The sequence below is a fragment of the Gastrolobium bilobum genome, unplaced genomic scaffold, assembly GCF_033153095.1.
Source record: "Gastrolobium bilobum isolate Gb01-03AN ecotype WA unplaced genomic scaffold, APGP_CSIRO_Gbil_v1 utg112924, whole genome shotgun sequence".
NCBI classification, from domain to species: Eukaryota; Viridiplantae; Streptophyta; class Magnoliopsida; order Fabales; family Fabaceae; genus Gastrolobium; species Gastrolobium bilobum.
In genome coordinates, this window is record NW_026897262.1 from 13499 (window position 1) to 30942 (window position 17444).

At 36.2% G+C, this 17444-nt stretch overlaps 1 protein-coding gene across 1 annotated transcript; it reads left to right on the top strand.

Annotated features, from left to right (window-relative positions):
- The first annotated feature begins 5930 nt into the window (after positions 1-5930).
- LOC133305590 (abscisic acid 8'-hydroxylase 3-like) lies at positions 5931-8912 on the top strand. Its single transcript, XM_061505844.1, has 9 exons — positions 5931-6139; positions 6426-6744; positions 6833-6985; positions 7102-7368; positions 7449-7535; positions 7615-7693; positions 8130-8236; positions 8319-8437; positions 8822-8912. The coding sequence occupies exons 1-9, from the start codon at positions 5931-5933 to the stop codon at positions 8910-8912; spliced, it is 1431 nt and encodes a 476-aa protein (XP_061361828.1).
- Positions 8913-17444: the final 8532 nt, after the last annotated feature.

The following is a 17444-nucleotide window of genomic DNA, read 5'->3' on the forward strand; positions in this document are numbered from 1 at the left end:
AGTGAGGTTAAAGGGTTAAGTTACCAAGGGATTGAGATTTAATTATTAATATATTGAGATCATAATTATCTGAGAAATTATATAAATAAGTATTTTGTATCAATCCAAAGTAATAAGTGGGGATCATAGGGAGAGTGTTCCCTAACTGCAATTCTTTCTCATATTTTCAAAACCAACTCCATTATTATTCTTCTTTTCATTCTTGAAAATACAAAAACTCAAAAATAAGTCTTTACTTTTATGGTTACTAAGATTCAATTTAATTGTTATAAAAAAAAAGGATTCAATTTAATTTTCCCAACAAAAGATCAAGTTTTTCAACTTAAAGTGACTGATTATTTTAGTACTTGGTTTTCAATCCCTGAGGAGACGATCTTTCTTACTACTTTACTACTTATGTGAAACGGTATACTTGCCGGATAGCATCATAAAACATATTCATCAATTTTTCGAAAAATTGAACTTCATAATTAATATTGTTACTTCTTCTTGTAAGTGTAATGATGAGTTAAAGGTTGCCCAAACAATTGAAATTGCAAGAATAATTGCTATTGATGAACTCGAATCAAGAGTTGGTCTTAATTAGATTGAAATTTTGCATCAAGCTAGAGCTACTTATTGGAGTTCTCATTACAATTCCATATGTAGTTTGTTTAAAATGTTTAAAGCCACATGTGAAGTTCTTGACAATATTTCTAATGAAAGAAAGACAACATCACATCATGGAGATGTAGATAATGTATACTCATCATTGATATCTTTTGATTTTGTCATCACATTGCACCTTATGAAGGAAATCATGGATATTATTGAAGTCCTTTGTCGAGCTTCGCAACGAGAGTCTCAAGATATTTCAAATTCTTTACATCTTGTTTCAACTATAAAAGAGTTACTTCAGAAATTAAGAGAGACAGGTTGGGACACTTTCTTGGTTCATGTTCGAGAATTTTGCATAAAACATGACATTGACAATCCATATATGAGTGCAAAATATATTGGAAGGGTGGTCGTGCTTGAAATGAACAAGGTGATTTTTCTACTAAAAATTTTTATAGGGTAAATATCTTTTGTGCTACAATTGATTATCAATTGAAAGAATTAAATAGCAGGTTCAATGATAATACTGTTGAATTACTTTCTTTGAGCATGACTTTAGATCCAAGAAATAGGTACAAGTTATTTAATAATGATGATATTTGCAAACTTGTTAATAAATTTTATTCTAGATATTTCATAGAACAAGAAAAATTGCATTTGAAGATGGAGTTACAACATTTTGAGCTTGATATTCCTAAACATCCAGATTTGATTAATTTATCAACTACATCTGAATTATGTCAAGGGCTAGCAAGAACCAAAAAGTCCATCATTTACCTTTTTATTGATAGAGTGATAAGACTTGCATTTGCTCTTCTAGTTTTTACTGCAACTACAGAAAGATCTTTCTAAGCTATAAAGATAATCAAGACCAGGCTTCAAAATAGAATGGAAGATCAATTTCTTGATGATTCTTTTATTACATACATTGAAAAAGAAATATTTTTGAGTTTTAGCACGAATCCGATTATAAACGAGTTTAACAAAATGAAAACACGTAAAGTAAGAGTAAAGTGATCTTAACTTTTGTAATAGATTTCTTTCAATTTTTTGTATATTAGGTTTGTATTTTATTTTAAGTGCTTTTATTTATGAGATAGTGTTTTTGATTTTCGCCCCCTCTCATTAAAATTCCTGGCTCCGTCACTGGTCTTAATATAATTCGATAGTCCCAAAAGCTATACCAACCCACAAATATGTTCTAAGGATCTACATGACTTTTATTTCCTTTATAATCAATACAAAGGAGAGCAACCCAAACCAATCCAAATGAATTTTTTTTCCTAATTTCTACCTTCTATACCTTAAGTGCTCTTGAAGGGAAAAATAAAAAATCTTAAGTTTATCATCTTACTCTATAAATCAAATACATGAATCCTTACTGGAGTCGCAAAAGCACCACATAGTGATACTCCAACCATCATAACTTGCCAATTATCAATCTAGGCACATTGTGATCCTTTTGTAACACCAGTTCCTGCACCTAATTGACTATTTTATACCATTTATTTATGGGGTACATCGGATGTCCTGTTACACGACATCCTTTTTATCCTGCAATCCATTTTTAATTATGTACTCCGGGAGTACATAGTTATAATATTAAAGTTAGTTTTTTCCCCTTCCTCCATGTTAGTAAAAAAGTAACTTTAATATTATAAATATGTACTCCCCATGGTACACAGTTCAAAACAGGTTGCAAGACAAAAATTTCATTCTTGTAACATAATACTTATATTTCCCTTTATTTATATTGCTAAATAGTTTTTCAAATTTTTCTCTATCTTAATAAAACACAAGGCAATTGTTGTCAAACTAATTTGGTTTTTGTTTTTGTTGTTTCCCATTGCAATCTTAATCAAGTGATATATATATTTATAATGGGTTGAAAAATACTTATTTATTAGATTTTTGGCCCAATAAGAGTATACTACATTTTGGTATATGACTTAACAATCCAAGGCCCATTGTGGATAAAAAAATAGATTTGCGGTATATATTAAGGCCAGTCCCCTCGCCGCTTTGTATTTTCTCGAACTAGGTACACATTCCTATCGAAACCTCATTTCCATGGCAAAAGGAGCAAGAAGTTATATCGCCGTAAAATAATTAAGTGTAGGTTTTTATCTTGGGAAAAATAATTGTCTTTTTAAATGACAAAACTTATGTCATTTCACTCTTATAAAGAAGTAAGACCCACATCTTTTATTTTTTTGACCACTCTCTCTTTTCCTTTATCTATCTCTTTCTCTCACTTAAAATGATACAATGTTACATCCTTTAAAATGATACACATTTTTCTCATTTATCTTTTATACTAGCACGCAAACAATACAATGTTAGAAATAAAGAAAAAAAAATAGCGGTCTTGGATTTTATCAAGAAGATTCCGTTTAAAAAATATAATAGGAAAAAGTGATTTTTGGTATACCAAAAGTTACGGAAGGGAGGTTGTTTAATTATAAGATTGGAATATGCCACACCTTTTGTTAAAGTTAAGGAAGGGATGTTGTTTTGTTATAAGAATGGAATACGCCACAATTTTTGTTTAAATTTTATAATTTTATAGATGACTTGAAAGTTTATGTGAAAGAATGAAATCCAAAATCTTCGATGGCATTTTTGTTTTATCTGTTCAAAGGACTCAAACACCGGCTCTTTAACCCATTAGGGTTTTTTGAGGTTTTAATTTATCAATTTGATATTTGATTTATGGTATTTACTAATGAGGGTCATTTAGTGATGCGAGGGGGACTCAGCATCACTGAGTGCCGCGACCCTCCCCCGCGTCACTCACACATTTTTTTTTCAATTAAGTGACGTCCCCCAGGAACTCACAGGTGCCAAGTAGCACAATCTCGTTTGTCCAGTTACGGAAGGTCATAACTTTTGATTTGGATATTCAAATCAGATGATTTTTTTTATTTCACATAACTTTTCGAGATCAACGCAATGACACCTCATTTGATATATTTTATCTTTCATTAACATAGTTCAAATTTTTTACAAATTTGAACTATATTTGTGAGCGATAAAATATGCCAAATGAGGTGTCATTGCGTAGATCTCGAAAAGTTATGTAAAATAAAAAAAAATTATCCCCAGTCAAAAGTTATGGCATTCCGAAGTTTTGCAGTAACAGGACTAATGAGATTGTGCCACTTGGCACAATCACAAAAGCTCCCCAAGGGAAGGGGGCGTCAGTCACTTGAAAAGAAATAAAAATAGAAGTATGTGTGAGTGACGCAGGAGGAGGGTTGCGACACTTAGTGCCGCTTGGTCCCCCTCGCGTTACTCAATGACTCCTAATGGTAAATACCGTAATCAAATACAAGATTGAAAAATTAAAGCGGTAAAAATCTCAAATGGGTGAAAGAGCCCTCAAACACCCGTTTAACTCAGAAAAATGTGTCTAGCTAAAGAGAAATATTATATAAAATTATTAATATAACTTTTACTTAATAATTTAAGCTTTTGGGTGAAGGGCCGCGTTAATAATTTTAAACAAGTGGCTTATAGCTCAAAGGGATGATACTTATCTGATATCATGTAAAAAATAAATTTAACTACTTTTTTGTGGTGGACCAACCAAAAAAATTTAACTTATTAAGTAAATGTGACATTAATGTTTTTATATTATTTTTTTCTAAAACAATGCGCAATTTTATTAATTTTTTTTTTGGGGAGAAATAATTTTATTCTATTTCAGTATTTGAAAACAAAAAAACTAAATTTACATTTGGTAGGTTGAATAATTTTTTTATTTTTTATTTTGAAAATGTATTCGCGACAATACAATCCCTTGACAAGAAGGTCAATCTCATTGACATATAAGAAATAGTGGACTTAATCTCCTGTAATTCTTGCAAATATCACCAATTATGGAATTATAGAATCCAGGACAAGCATCTTGGTCTTGTACAAAATCTTTTAGCTCTGCATACAGCAACCTCTAGTACATTGGGGTCAAATTTTTGTGGATATCATACCCCAGCAGTTAATTAGTTAAAGAACAAGACAAAATGAAGCACATAAAGGCGGCTCAAAATTTTCTAGTTCCTTGTCATGGTGGGAATGATCATTGTGTACTTAATTTATTTTGTCTTCAACTGCTATTTTTTTTAGAATTTGGATGCTGCAACTTGGCATTTTAGAATTTAGGATAGCTCATGTATTAAATTAAATCGTTTCAAGGGTAAAAGCATTTTAGAATTTAAGATAGCTCATGTGTTAAATTAAATTGTTTCATGGGTAAAAGTCAATTGATTTTGAAGGGAGTGATTTAAAGCCTTAATCTTAACCCATCCTCAATAGGATTGGCTCCCATAGAGAATAAATGTGGTTTATCAAAAAAACAAACAAACATACATATAGTTTTTTTTTTATATTATTATCCGATTAATTTGATTCAAAATATAAAATTTATTCAATTCAGTCCAATTTAAATCACTTTGGATTGAATTTATATATTTTAGTTTTTAGTCATTTAACAAAAAAAAAAAATACATATATTTTTTCCTTGATCTTAATTATGTTTTAAAATTTAATTAATGATTATTAAAATAGAAATAACAACACTTCTGCTGAACGATTTGAAAATAATTTGAGAAGTTGAATATACACGCATAACATAAAATGAGTACACGCATAACATAAAACGAGGAAAGATCTATTTACAAACTTGTTTACAAATTATATCATGTATGACTGGTCATACACTAATCAAGAGTGTATGACCGGTGGTCAGACATAGTGTAGTTTGTAAAGATTTGTAAACAAAAAGTTTATAAATATAACCTTTCTCACCTAAAATATATAAAAAATAAGAAGTATTGGTTCAAATGTTAAGACATTAGTTTCCCTTACGGATAATCCATGAATCAGTGTACAAATAAAATAAAAGTACATGCAAAAATTGCTAAAATCTAGAGAAATCCAAGTCTTTCTTCTTTATATATAATAAGCAGTACTTATTCCCATTGGTCTAAGGACGGCAAATTTTAGTTTTGTTTTGTTTATTTCAATGATGTCAACTTAGCAATCAAACATCATGACACCAATAAGAACAAAGCCCTTAAGCAATCAACATCATCACACCAACAAGAACAAAGCCCCTAAGATACTAGCAAAGAAAAATTTTGGATTTACTGCCTCAAAATGATCGATACCGTTTCAAAGTAACACTGGCCTGCAGGGGACCTTAAAATATAAATATAATTATATGGTTTTGAGCCAAGTCTTGAATTTATAAATACAAGTAACAATTACAGCTTATAGTAGATATAGCAAACATTTCTTTGATCAACAACTACTAGTGCTATTTGTAACTAGTTATGGAGCTAATCAATATGCTGCTCTTACTCATCCTTAACTTTTTACTGCTACCAGTTCTCTATTTGATGTATCTTTCTCGTTCTCCTAAAGCAATGGAAGGCATCCCTGGAAGCCTTGGTTGGCCTATTGTGGGTGAGAGTTTCTCATTCCTCTCTGACTTTTCAAGTCCATCTGGAATCTTTAACTTCATGTACAAGAGGCAACAGAGGTAACAAACATCAAAATTTTGATCATTGTAAAATGGGGAGGATCAACTTATACCAGTATAAGAATAATAAGTCTTACTTCCAATCTTAACAGTTAATCCACTTGTATCTAATGGCTCACATGCCTAGTAAATTAGTACTGTTAGATGCAAGTGGAATTAATGATCAATAATGCGTGTAAGACTTAAAAGAGAGTGTAAGTTGATCCTCCTCTATGTGAAATCATATGCTAGGTGCTAGAGAATTCCGAAGATTTTCATCTCTCTGACCCTTTTCATTTTCTGGCAGATATGGAAAGATCTTCAAGAGCTTTGTCCTCGGGAGGTTCACTGTGTTCATGACCGGGAGAGAAGCAAGTAAGATATTGTTAACCGGGAAGGATGGGATTGTGAGTTTGAATTTGTTTTATACTGGCCAGCAAGTTCTAGGCCCCACCAGCTTGCTGCAAACCACTGGAGAAGCACACAAAAGGCTAAGAAGGCTTATTGCAGAACCTTTATCAATAGATGGCCTTAAAAAATATTTCCATTTTATCAATACTCAAGCAAGGGAAACATTAGATCAATGGAATGGAAAGAAAATCCTTTTTCTTGAAGAGGCTTCTACAGTTGAGTAACACTTGGTTATTAAACATTGCAAATTTCTTGTTTTTATACATTTTATTCAATACTAAGTCACTCATTTGCACATTATAGTTTACTCTGAAAGTGATTGGACACATGATCATGAGCTTAGAGCCTACAGGGGAAGAACAAGAAAAGTTTAGATCAAATTTCAAGATTATTTCTTCCTCATTTGCCTCATTGCCTTTTAAACTTCCAGGGACAGCTTTTCATCGCGGTATTAAGGTAACAAAGTAATTCATAACTAGCCAAGAACACCGAATATGTGCCTTGATTCAAATATGAAGATTAATTAACTCTTTCCTTTCCTTTCCTCTGATGCAATGCGAATACATGCGCAGGCTCGCGATAGGATGTATGAAATGTTGGATTCTACAATTTCTAGGAGGAGAAGTGGCCAAGAATTTCAACAGGATTTCTTAGAATCACTAATTATGAAACATAGCAGAGGAGCAAATGGAGAAGATGATGAAAATAAACTCACTGATAAACAATTGAAGGACAATATATTAACTCTGCTTGTTGCAGGCCATGATACCACAACTGCTGCTCTTACATGGATTGTCAAATTTCTTGAAGAAAATCCCACTGTTCTGGAAAAATTGAGAGTAATAATATTAAAGACCTTACAATCTTTCTCCTTTCCATGGTTGAAGATTTTAAAATGAAACTTCATGGTTTTTTGCAGGAGGAACACAGACAAATTGTTGCAAACAGAAAGGGTGGAACTGATCTTACATGGTCTGAAGTTAATAACATGCCTTACACAGCCAAAGTGAGCATCCATATTTTTTAGTTTGGAAGTAACTTTAGTTTTCACAGATCATGTTGATTATTGATCATTTGAGTTTCAGGTGATAAGTGAAACTCTTCGGAGAGCCACTATTCTGCCTTGGTTTTCAAGAAAGGCATCCCAAGATTTTGAAATTGATGGTATGGCTTTACAAATTAGCCAAAGTAATGCATTTATAATGTGTGTATGTGTGTGTCTTATTGAAACGGTTGGTATTAGTATGTGTCACAAATTAACTCCCCCAAAAGCTTAGAAAAGGATCTAACTCTAGACCAACTTGGTCATAAAGGAGAAAAACTTCAATGCACTGATAGCATCAAACTCGTGCTCCCTTTTACTAAAAAGCGAAATTTTCTTTCCCTTTTGACCCATGCCCTTTTTTATATTTCCCTTTCAGTCGTAAAAAAATTTCCCTTTTAGTAAAAGTGTGCATTGAAGTTTTTCTCGTCACAGATACTCTGATACGATGTCATGAAACAACTCTCTTAAAACCAAGTTGTTAAGCGAAGAAACGTGAATGATTTTACATTATATTTTTAAAAGTATGAGATACAAAGTTGATGTTGAATTTTGCAGGATGTAAAATTAAGAAAGGTTGGTCCATCAACCTAGATGTTGTTTCTATACATCATGACCCTCAAGTTTTCCCGGATCCTGAAAAGTTTGACCCCTCTAGATTTGATGTAAGTTCCTTCTTGAAAAGAGACTACTAATTATCATTTCTATTTCTATGGAACCAAAAATTGATATTTTCATGAATTACAGGAAACCTTAAGGCCTTTCAGCTTTCTTGGATTTGGTAATGGACCACGTATGTGTCCTGGAATGAACCTTGCTAAGATTGAAATCTGTGTCTTTATCCATCACCTTGTCAACAGATACAAGTAAGTAGACCAAAGAAAGATTATTAATAAGGGGGAATTACATTGCACCAAAAAAACAAAACTAAACAATACAAATCACAAAGAGGCTTACTTAGAGAGGAAGTCTTATAGCAGCGGTAAGGTTGTTACTTGTGACTAGAAGGTTACGGATTGAGTCTAGAAAACAGTCATTTCACAAAAATATAAGGATAAGGTTGCAAATCAAGGAGCCTTGTGCATCGGGGTTTTCCCTTTGCAAAGAGGCTTACTTATGTTTAAGTTTACTAAATTTTGCAAAACAACTATTGCCTTATTCCTATTTATTTCAGCCTCGTTCACTTCTGTATTCATTTTGCTTGTTTACACTAAACATTGCCTTGCATGTAACAAAACTTGATGTCACAGGTGGAAGCCTCTGGAGAAAGATGATTCAGTCCAACCAACGCTTGTAAGGATGCCAAGGAACAAGTATCCTGTTATAGTCGAGTCACTATAAAACTACTCCTCCAGAAACTATAAGCAAACAATTGAAGGCTAGATAACAAGGCAAAATCGTAAAGAAGGGTGGTTGTTTATGGAACAAGGATCAGTGTCTCCTTACTGTTACTGCATGGAGAGATATCATGAACCAAATCATACTATATATCCTAAATAATGCATTCATTTCCTTATATAGTTAAATGCTGGCATGGAATGCAAATACAAAAATAGTCCATTTCAAATTGATAAATGCAAGTTACTTTCATTTGTCTCCCCTCATTATCTACTCATAATTACGTAATTTAACAGGCCATATAACCATAACAATTCTTAAAATTGGTCTATGAAACTAAAAGTGGTGTAGCCTCTGCATTTAGATATGCAACGCATAAAAGCAGCTTCTGCATATTTGATTTTTCACAACTATGCAAGTTCAAAAACCTCACTGATTTTTTGAATTACAAAGGATTGGACCTAAAGTAAGACTTATTCCATAATCCCACCTAACCTTAATACTTGATTTGATCTAGGCTTATTTCAATGTGATTGCATCCAATGTCCTATAATCTAGACTAAATCTCCAAAAGCAATCCTTATTTTCACAAATAGAATTGGAGAGGAAAAAGGGTTGCTATTGGGCTGGATGGTACGTTCTGTGTGAGCATGTCCTAAATCATATATTCAAGTTTTTTTTTTTTGAAAACTAATGGAAATAAAAAACTACAAAGCATTACAAATAACTAGGCAAGAATCACCCATCACATCTGTTGCGACTTCGGCAAGTGCACCAGTCCTAAAGTAATAAATGTGTACTGAGTACGAGATCGTTCCCACGAGGATCGGAATTTCAAGCACTAGTTTGTTGATCGCGTTTTAGTTGGACAATCAAAAGTTGGATTGGAGAGAATTGTAGTTGAAGAACTTAAAAATTAAAGACAAGTAATGAGATGCAATTAAAGAAATTTTAGAATTAAAAAGTCAATTGAAAAAGATGATGATTGATTAAAAATGTAAAACAAGCGTAGTTAGGGTTTCGAGTTCCCCCAATATCCTCGTTATGTTATGAATTAAACAGTCAAGAACCTTTTCTTAATATAATGTCAATCAATTCTTTCTAAGTTAATTAGGGCTCAATTCCTAGTTACCCTAAATCTATGTGATCTTGAAAGAACTCTAGTTCCCCGATTATTCCCCAAGAAAACATGCATTAAGATCAAGAATTCTAAGATTGCACAATTACCCTATGTCTATCCCTCGATCACAATGATTATGATAAATTTATCAAGTCAGGGTTCATGCACCAACATCCTTATTGTCATACAATTCCCCTAAATCATTCTATAAGGAGCAAAGTCATAGAAAGCATTAAAGACAGATAAATTTATTCAATTATAAAAAGAAAAGAATTCAAGAACAACTTAATCCATAAACATAAACGATTCAATTGGGTTCCATCTACCCCTAACTACATAAAAATCTAGCCTAGCATACTGAATTGAAAAACAATAATAAAGAAAAGAGAATCCCAAGCCTCCATTGGTGTGATGTTGAATTGGCTCCTCAGTGTTCCAGCGCTCCGCAACAGGATTTCACCTTCAAGTCTGATGTGCCTCTGGCAAGTGTGGTTTTTCCATGTTAAAATTGATAAGAATTGGGTCATAAGAGAGCAATTTAAATGCATATTTGCTATTTATATTGATTCTTTCTATATCAATAATATTTACCTTTTGGTTGTGTTTTTACAGGAAAAAGAGGAATGAAAATTACAAATTACAGAAAGCCTGTTGACGCGACTCCACACATAGGAAATTTCACCGGGTGCAGCGCAGGCCAAATACCAGAGAATTGGCGCTAGTTGGCGCCAGATTGGCACAAACTAGCGCCACACATATTGAGCACCTTCATTATGGCGCCACTAGGCGCCCAAAAGTAAGTAAATGGCGCCAAGTGGCTCCCAAAGACAAGTAAATGGCGCCAATTGGCGCCCAGCAATACAAAGGGTGGCGCCAGTTGGCGCCGGTCCACGCAATCAGGTCCGACTTTTGGTATTCGAGGCAGCAACTCCGCGCGAAGTAGCGCCACACCGGCGCCAGATGGCGCCGGGTTGCGGGAAGTTGTACCGTGATGCTATGAGGGTATTTTTGGAAGAAGGAAAAGAGTCCTATAAATAGGATCCTTTTGACAGAATTAGGGATTCCGACCTATTTCTTCAGAAGGAGACCGACGACAGAGTGCAGGAGGATTCTTCTACAGTTCTTCTTCTTCTCTTTTCTCTGTAATTTTATGCTTTTGAATATTGGATTAGTTTTAGCCATGATTATGTTTGGCTAATTTTCCTTCATTGTGGGTAAGGTCACAAACCCTATGTGAACCTTTTGTTTAGTTATGGATTGGTTTACTTTTCGCTCTTTAATTTAATTGATTTATGCCTACTCTGTGCGTATTGCTTATCGTTTATATTAAATCTGATCAGTTTAGTAGTGAATGATAATCTGAGGGTTAGAACCCTAGATAGGAATATTGAGGTTTTGGTCCAGAAAGGGGGTAGGATAATAATTAACATGCGTGCTAGGAATAGACGCATTCTTGATTACAAACGTTTAATTTATCTGTGTAATGCTTGATCTCAATTGAAATATTGCAAGGAATTGGGGTTTTAATTGTGATTAAAGGGCTAAATTTGCAAGGAATTGGGGTTTAGCTAATAATTGTTTGGATGATAAATTGTTTGATTGTTTATTTTAATTGAGCAATGTGAATCAATCCGTAGTGAAAAGAGGGGATCATAGGGCGAGTGTACTTACCTGCAATATCTCTCATATTTTTATCCAAATCATTTTGCATCATTCTCTTATTTTTAAAATCCAAAAAATACGTCTTTTGTAACACCCCGTTCTAGAACCGGTTTGTTAACATCGCATTATGATATTAAGCGCAGTTACAATCACATGGGTTCAATTAAAATCCGGATAAATTTTTCATTTTAAAACGTACCGAACTTATAATACCCAATTTCGTGATCATAACCATATTACCTTGCGGAAACAGATAAATTAAGCTTAACATCATGTTCATTTTCCATTTTTAAACCATTAATTTACTTCTTGTTTAGTTCAATACTTCTACTATATTGTAGGTTTCTTCATTAGCTACCTGTGGCTTCAAACCGTGCTCAAATCGGAGCACTGTGGCCCAAGTTAGGACCATTTGAAGCAACACAAGAGAGTGTTGGTCACAGGTCCAGCGCGCTTCAGCGCGCTACCGGGCGCTCAAGCGCGCGCTATCGGGCGCTAAAGCCTCCATCTGGGCGCTTAAGCGCACGGAGGCAGTAAGCATCAGCAATGAAGAAACATACACCTACACATGGTGTAATGCAATCAACAATCAACTTTTACAAACATACACCTACACATGGTGTAATGCAATCAACACATTGCATCCAAGAGTATTTCACAATCAACCATCAATTACTCAATTCAAAGCACAACACAAGTATGAGCTTACCAATTCCAATGAGCTATTCAAACTCCATAGCTTGCTCCAATGGTTGATCACTCACGGTTGGTCCAAATGTCTCAATCCTAGACATCACAAGGATCCAATCAATCATTCAACTCACTAATTGTTCAACATGCTAGAATACTAACCAATCCAAGCATGAATTTTCCAATATTATGAACAATTATCAAATGACTATCTAGGCTCATTTCCACCGATTAAATGACATTCCTAGCATTTTCCATAACATGCTCTAAGCTCCATTCTTCCTAGAACATAGCTAATTCAACTACATTTCATAAAAATCCCAATTTACTATTCACAAACCCTAACTCATGCAAATTTCAAGGAATCATGAGGTTCAAGGGTTAGAATCTTACCACCAATGGTCACACAACCAAGGATTGATGGCTCCTCAAGCTTCAATGGAGGTTGAACTTCCCAAAACCCCAAAATCTCTCCAATGGCCGAATTTCTGAGAGGCAATATCCCTCTCCACAATGCTCCCCACTCAAAACCAAGCTAGGATTATGAAAGAGGGCGAGATTCTAAGCGATTTAAGCTTTTGAATCACTCAAATCGGTTGGATTTGCTCCCTCCTCTCTCTCTTCTTCTCTCTCCCTTTCTCCTCCTTCTCCTTCTTCTTCTTTCTCCTTCTTTTCTGTTTCTGGCGTCGTGAAAATGGGGAGGGGAATTGGTTGCTTTTTACTTTATGCCACTTAACTTTGTTAAGTGGTTAAAAAGCGGGTATCGGTTCATCTATCTATTCAACTCCATTAATTACCAAACTCTACCCAAAAGTCTGGAATATTATTCTAGGAATATTACTATTTTTATTTTTATATTTTGGGCACTTTCACCAGTACCCATTTATACCCCTTAATTTTCACTGAGTACACTTTTTAACTCCAAAGTGACTCAGATTCATTTAATTAAGCCTTATACTTAATTTCACTCAGTAAAACATGCTTAATTAATTAATTACACTTGATTTACTAATTAATTAAGTTGGGCTATTATAATCACCCCACCTTTTAGCGATTTTGTCCGCAAAATCAAGAACGTACCTGTCCTTAAACTCAGGATATTGCCGGAGAAGCTCATCTTCCCGCTCCCAAGTGGACTCTTCAGGCGTCCTTCCTTCCCACTGGACTTTCACCATAGGAATAGATTTGTTTCTCAGCTTCTTCTCATCTCTTTCAAGTATCTTCAGTGGTCCAATAGGAGTCTTCAAATTCTCCCGGATTTCAACATTATCAGGTTGAACCACATGAGAAGGATCAGCTACATATTTCCTCAGCTGAGAAACATGAAACACATCATGCAAATTTGCTAATTGCGGAGGTAAGGCAAGCTGGTAGGCAACCGGTCCCACCCTACGAAGAATCTGGTAGGGTCCAATAAATCTCGGACTCAGCTTCCTCACTCCAAGGGCTCGTCCCACACCCGTAACCGGTGACAGCTTCAGGAACACATGATCTCCCTCCTCAAACTCTAGAGGTCGATGCTTGAGATCATAGTAACTTTTCTGACGATCCTGAGCCTTTTTCAGACGATCCCTAATCATTTTAATCTGCTCCGTAGTCTCCTGAACAAAATCCAATCCAAACCGCTCTGTGTCTCCAACCTCTGACCAACAAGTAGGTGTCCTACACCTGCGACCATACAAGGCCTCGTAGGGAGCCATACCCAGACTAGCATGAAAACTATTATTATACGAAAACTCAACCAGCGGGAGATATCGATCCCATGCAGTACCCTGCTCCAGGGTGCAAGCCCTCAGCATATCCTCCAACGTCTGAATGGTCCTCTCAGTCTGACCATCCGTCTGTGGGTGATAAGCAGTGCTCAGTCTCAACTGAGTGCCAAGAGCCTCCTGCAATGCTCCCCAGAAGCGAGAAGTGAACTTCGGGTCCCGATCGCTAACAATGCTTTCAGGCACCCCATGAAGCCTCACAATCTCCTTCACATAGAGCCTAGCCAATCTCTCCGCAGAGAAATCTACCCGAACTGGCAAAAAGTGTGCGGATTTTGTCAATCTATCCACAATCACCCATATAGAATCATAACTAGCCTGTGTTCGCGGCAATCCCACTACGAAATCCATGGAGATACTCTCCCATTTCCATTCAGGAACATCCAGAGGTTGTAACATACCAGAAGGCTTTTGATGCTCAATCTTTACCTTCTGACAAATGAGACACTTAGAGACAAATTCGGCAATATCTTTCTTCATACCAGGCCACCAGAAATTAATCTTTAGGTCCTGATACATCTTTGTAGCTCCCGGATGAACTGTAAAATGACCCTTATGAGCCTCTGTCATTACTTCCTCCGCCAACTGCCTAGGTACAACAACACGACCCTGATATAGTAGTACACCCTCATCATTGCAGGATACACCACTCTGACCTTTTAGTCGTTTAGCGCTTTCATTTTGCAGTTGAGCTTCTTTGATTCTGGTCATCAGTTCATTCTCAATGCTTGTGATTTCAAAGCCACAAATTTTACATGGAAAGATTTTAGATAATTGAATATCTCTGAACCTCTCAATCACATCATAATCTTTGATCATCATGCTTGATATACTCACGGATTTTCGGCTCAGTGCATCAGCTACAACATTAGCCTTGCCAGGATGATATTTCAATTCAAAATCATAGTCTTTTAGGAACTCGGTCCACCGTCGTTGTCTCATATTCAGCTCCTTTTGATCAAACAAGTATTTCAAACTCTTGTGATCGCTGAATATTGCAAATTGCATTCCATACAAGAAATGCCTCCACTGTTTCAACCCAAAAACAATTGCAGCAAGCTCAAGGTCATGGGTTGGATAATTTTCTTCATGCGGTTTCAATTGCCTCGATGCATAAGCTACCACTCGCCTATCCTGCATCAGCACACATCCCAATCCCTTCTTTGAAGCATCGCTGTATAGCTCAAATTCACCTTCCGGGTCGGGAAGCACTAACACCGGAGCGGTCGTCAGTTTCTCCTTAAGGCTCTGAAAGCATTCTTCACATTCTTGTGTCCAAACAAATGGAGTATCCTTCCGGGTCAAACGGGTCAATGGCAACACCATGGCTGAAAACTCTTTAATGAATCTCCGGTAATAACCAGCCAAACCCAGAAAACTTCTTATCTCTGTTACTGTCTTGGGTCTCTCCCAATCAACAACTGCCTCTATCTTGCTAGGATCAACCGCTACTCCCTCAGCAGAGATAACGTGACCCAGAAATTGCACTTGAGAAAGCCAAAACTCACATTTAGAAGGCTTTGCATATAACTGTTTCTCTCTGAGAATTTGCAACACAGTTCTCAAGTGACCTTCATGCTCTTCCTTACTCTTGGAATATATCAGGATATCATCAATAAACACAATCACGAATTGATCCAGAAACGGCTTAAATATGCGATTCATGTAATCCATAAACACCGCAGGAGCATTAGTGAGTCCAAATGGAATTACTTGGTACTCATAATGTCCATATCTAGATCGGAAGGCAGTCTTCGGAATATCTTCCTGCCTAATTCGGATTTGATGATAACCCGACCTCAAATCAATCTTTGAGAAGACACAAGCACCCCTCAACTGATCAAGCAAATCATCTATACGAGGGAGAGGATACTTGTTCTTAATGGTAACCTTATTCAACTGACGGTAATCAGTGCACAATCTCATGCTACCGTCCTTCTTCTTAACAAATATGACTGGTGCTCCCCACGGGGACACACTTGGCCGGATAAACTGCTTAGCCGAAAGCTCTTCAATATGTTTCTTTAACTCGACTAATTCCGGTGGTGACATCCTATACGGAGCCAGATAGATAGGCCCCACACCAGGCAATAGATCAATCGTGAACTCAATCTCTCTATGAGGCGGAAGTTGTGGAATTTCATCCGGAAACACATCCACAAACTCCCTCACCACGGAAATAGTGCCAATCTCCTCATGACTTCCGCCTACTAAACCCCCCACAAAGACATATCCCAATGCCCCGGCCCTCAAATACCACAGCAGTCTATCATAGCACAGTTCTTTGACAACCAGTCCATACCCAAGATAACTTGAAGGCTGATCATAGGTAAACAAATAAAATCCAGCACGTAATCTCGGCCTTCATATTTGAATTCGACATCTTTACACAACACGGATGTATAACACTCCTCTCCAGTAGCTGTAACCACTTTCATTGGAGGGCGAATGTCATACATTTGCAAATTTAGCCCATTGTGATAAAGCTCAGACATAACTAATCTGTGGAGCTCCTAATCAAACAACACTTCAACATCCATATTATCAATGTAAATTGTACCTTTCACTAGATTCGGAGCCTTCTCCGATCGATGACGGTCCATGGTATATACTCTACCAACCGTCTGAAGACTTGAGCATAGGTTGAGAAGACAGATACCGGAGCAGCAGTAGCTTGAACTGCCATAGTCCTTGCTTTCATTCTGATGAACACCGCCGTAGTAGTGACCGGATCTTCCACATTTAAAGCAAATCACCTCACCAGTAGCACATATCACCTCTATGCTCTTTGCCACATCCCTTGCACTTGGGCAGGAGGTCCTCTATCAACAAACTTCTTCTGAGTACCGGGTTTCTTGACAAGTCAAGTGGTTATTCGCATTCAGCTTCTGCCTTTACCTTCCTGTTCTTCCAATAACCTGAGCCCGTTGCTTTATTGGAACTAGGTGTCTGGGCCTCAGAAGACTTCTTGGCTTGGGACACCTTATACACTTCTTCCACCTTTCTACACTGGTTTACAAACCGACTGAACTCTCGGATGTCACAATTTGACATTTTCCGAGCATCTTCTCATTAAGACCCCATTGGAACTTGGAGGCGATTCCTCAGTCGGGGCGGGTAATGTTCGCCATAGTTGGCGTATTTCACCAACTCATTCAATTTTAATAAGTATTCTGTTAATAACATTTCACCTTGTTCCAGATTGTTATATTCATTCTCGTTCTTGTTCCCTAGCCTCTCTAGGGAAGGAGTTGTCGAAGAACAATGGTCCTCGATAATAACCGCCACTTGATC

Coding starts and splice junctions, on each gene's coding strand:
- LOC133305590 (XM_061505844.1), top strand. CDS start 5,931: ATGGAGCTAATCAATATGCTGCTCTTACTCATCCTTAACTTTTTACTG. Junction 7,369..7,448: donor CTGTTCTGGAAAAATTGAGA/GTAATAATATTA, acceptor GGTTTTTTGCAG/GAGGAACACAGACAAATTGT. Junction 8,237..8,318: donor TTGACCCCTCTAGATTTGAT/GTAAGTTCCTTC, acceptor CATGAATTACAG/GAAACCTTAAGGCCTTTCAG.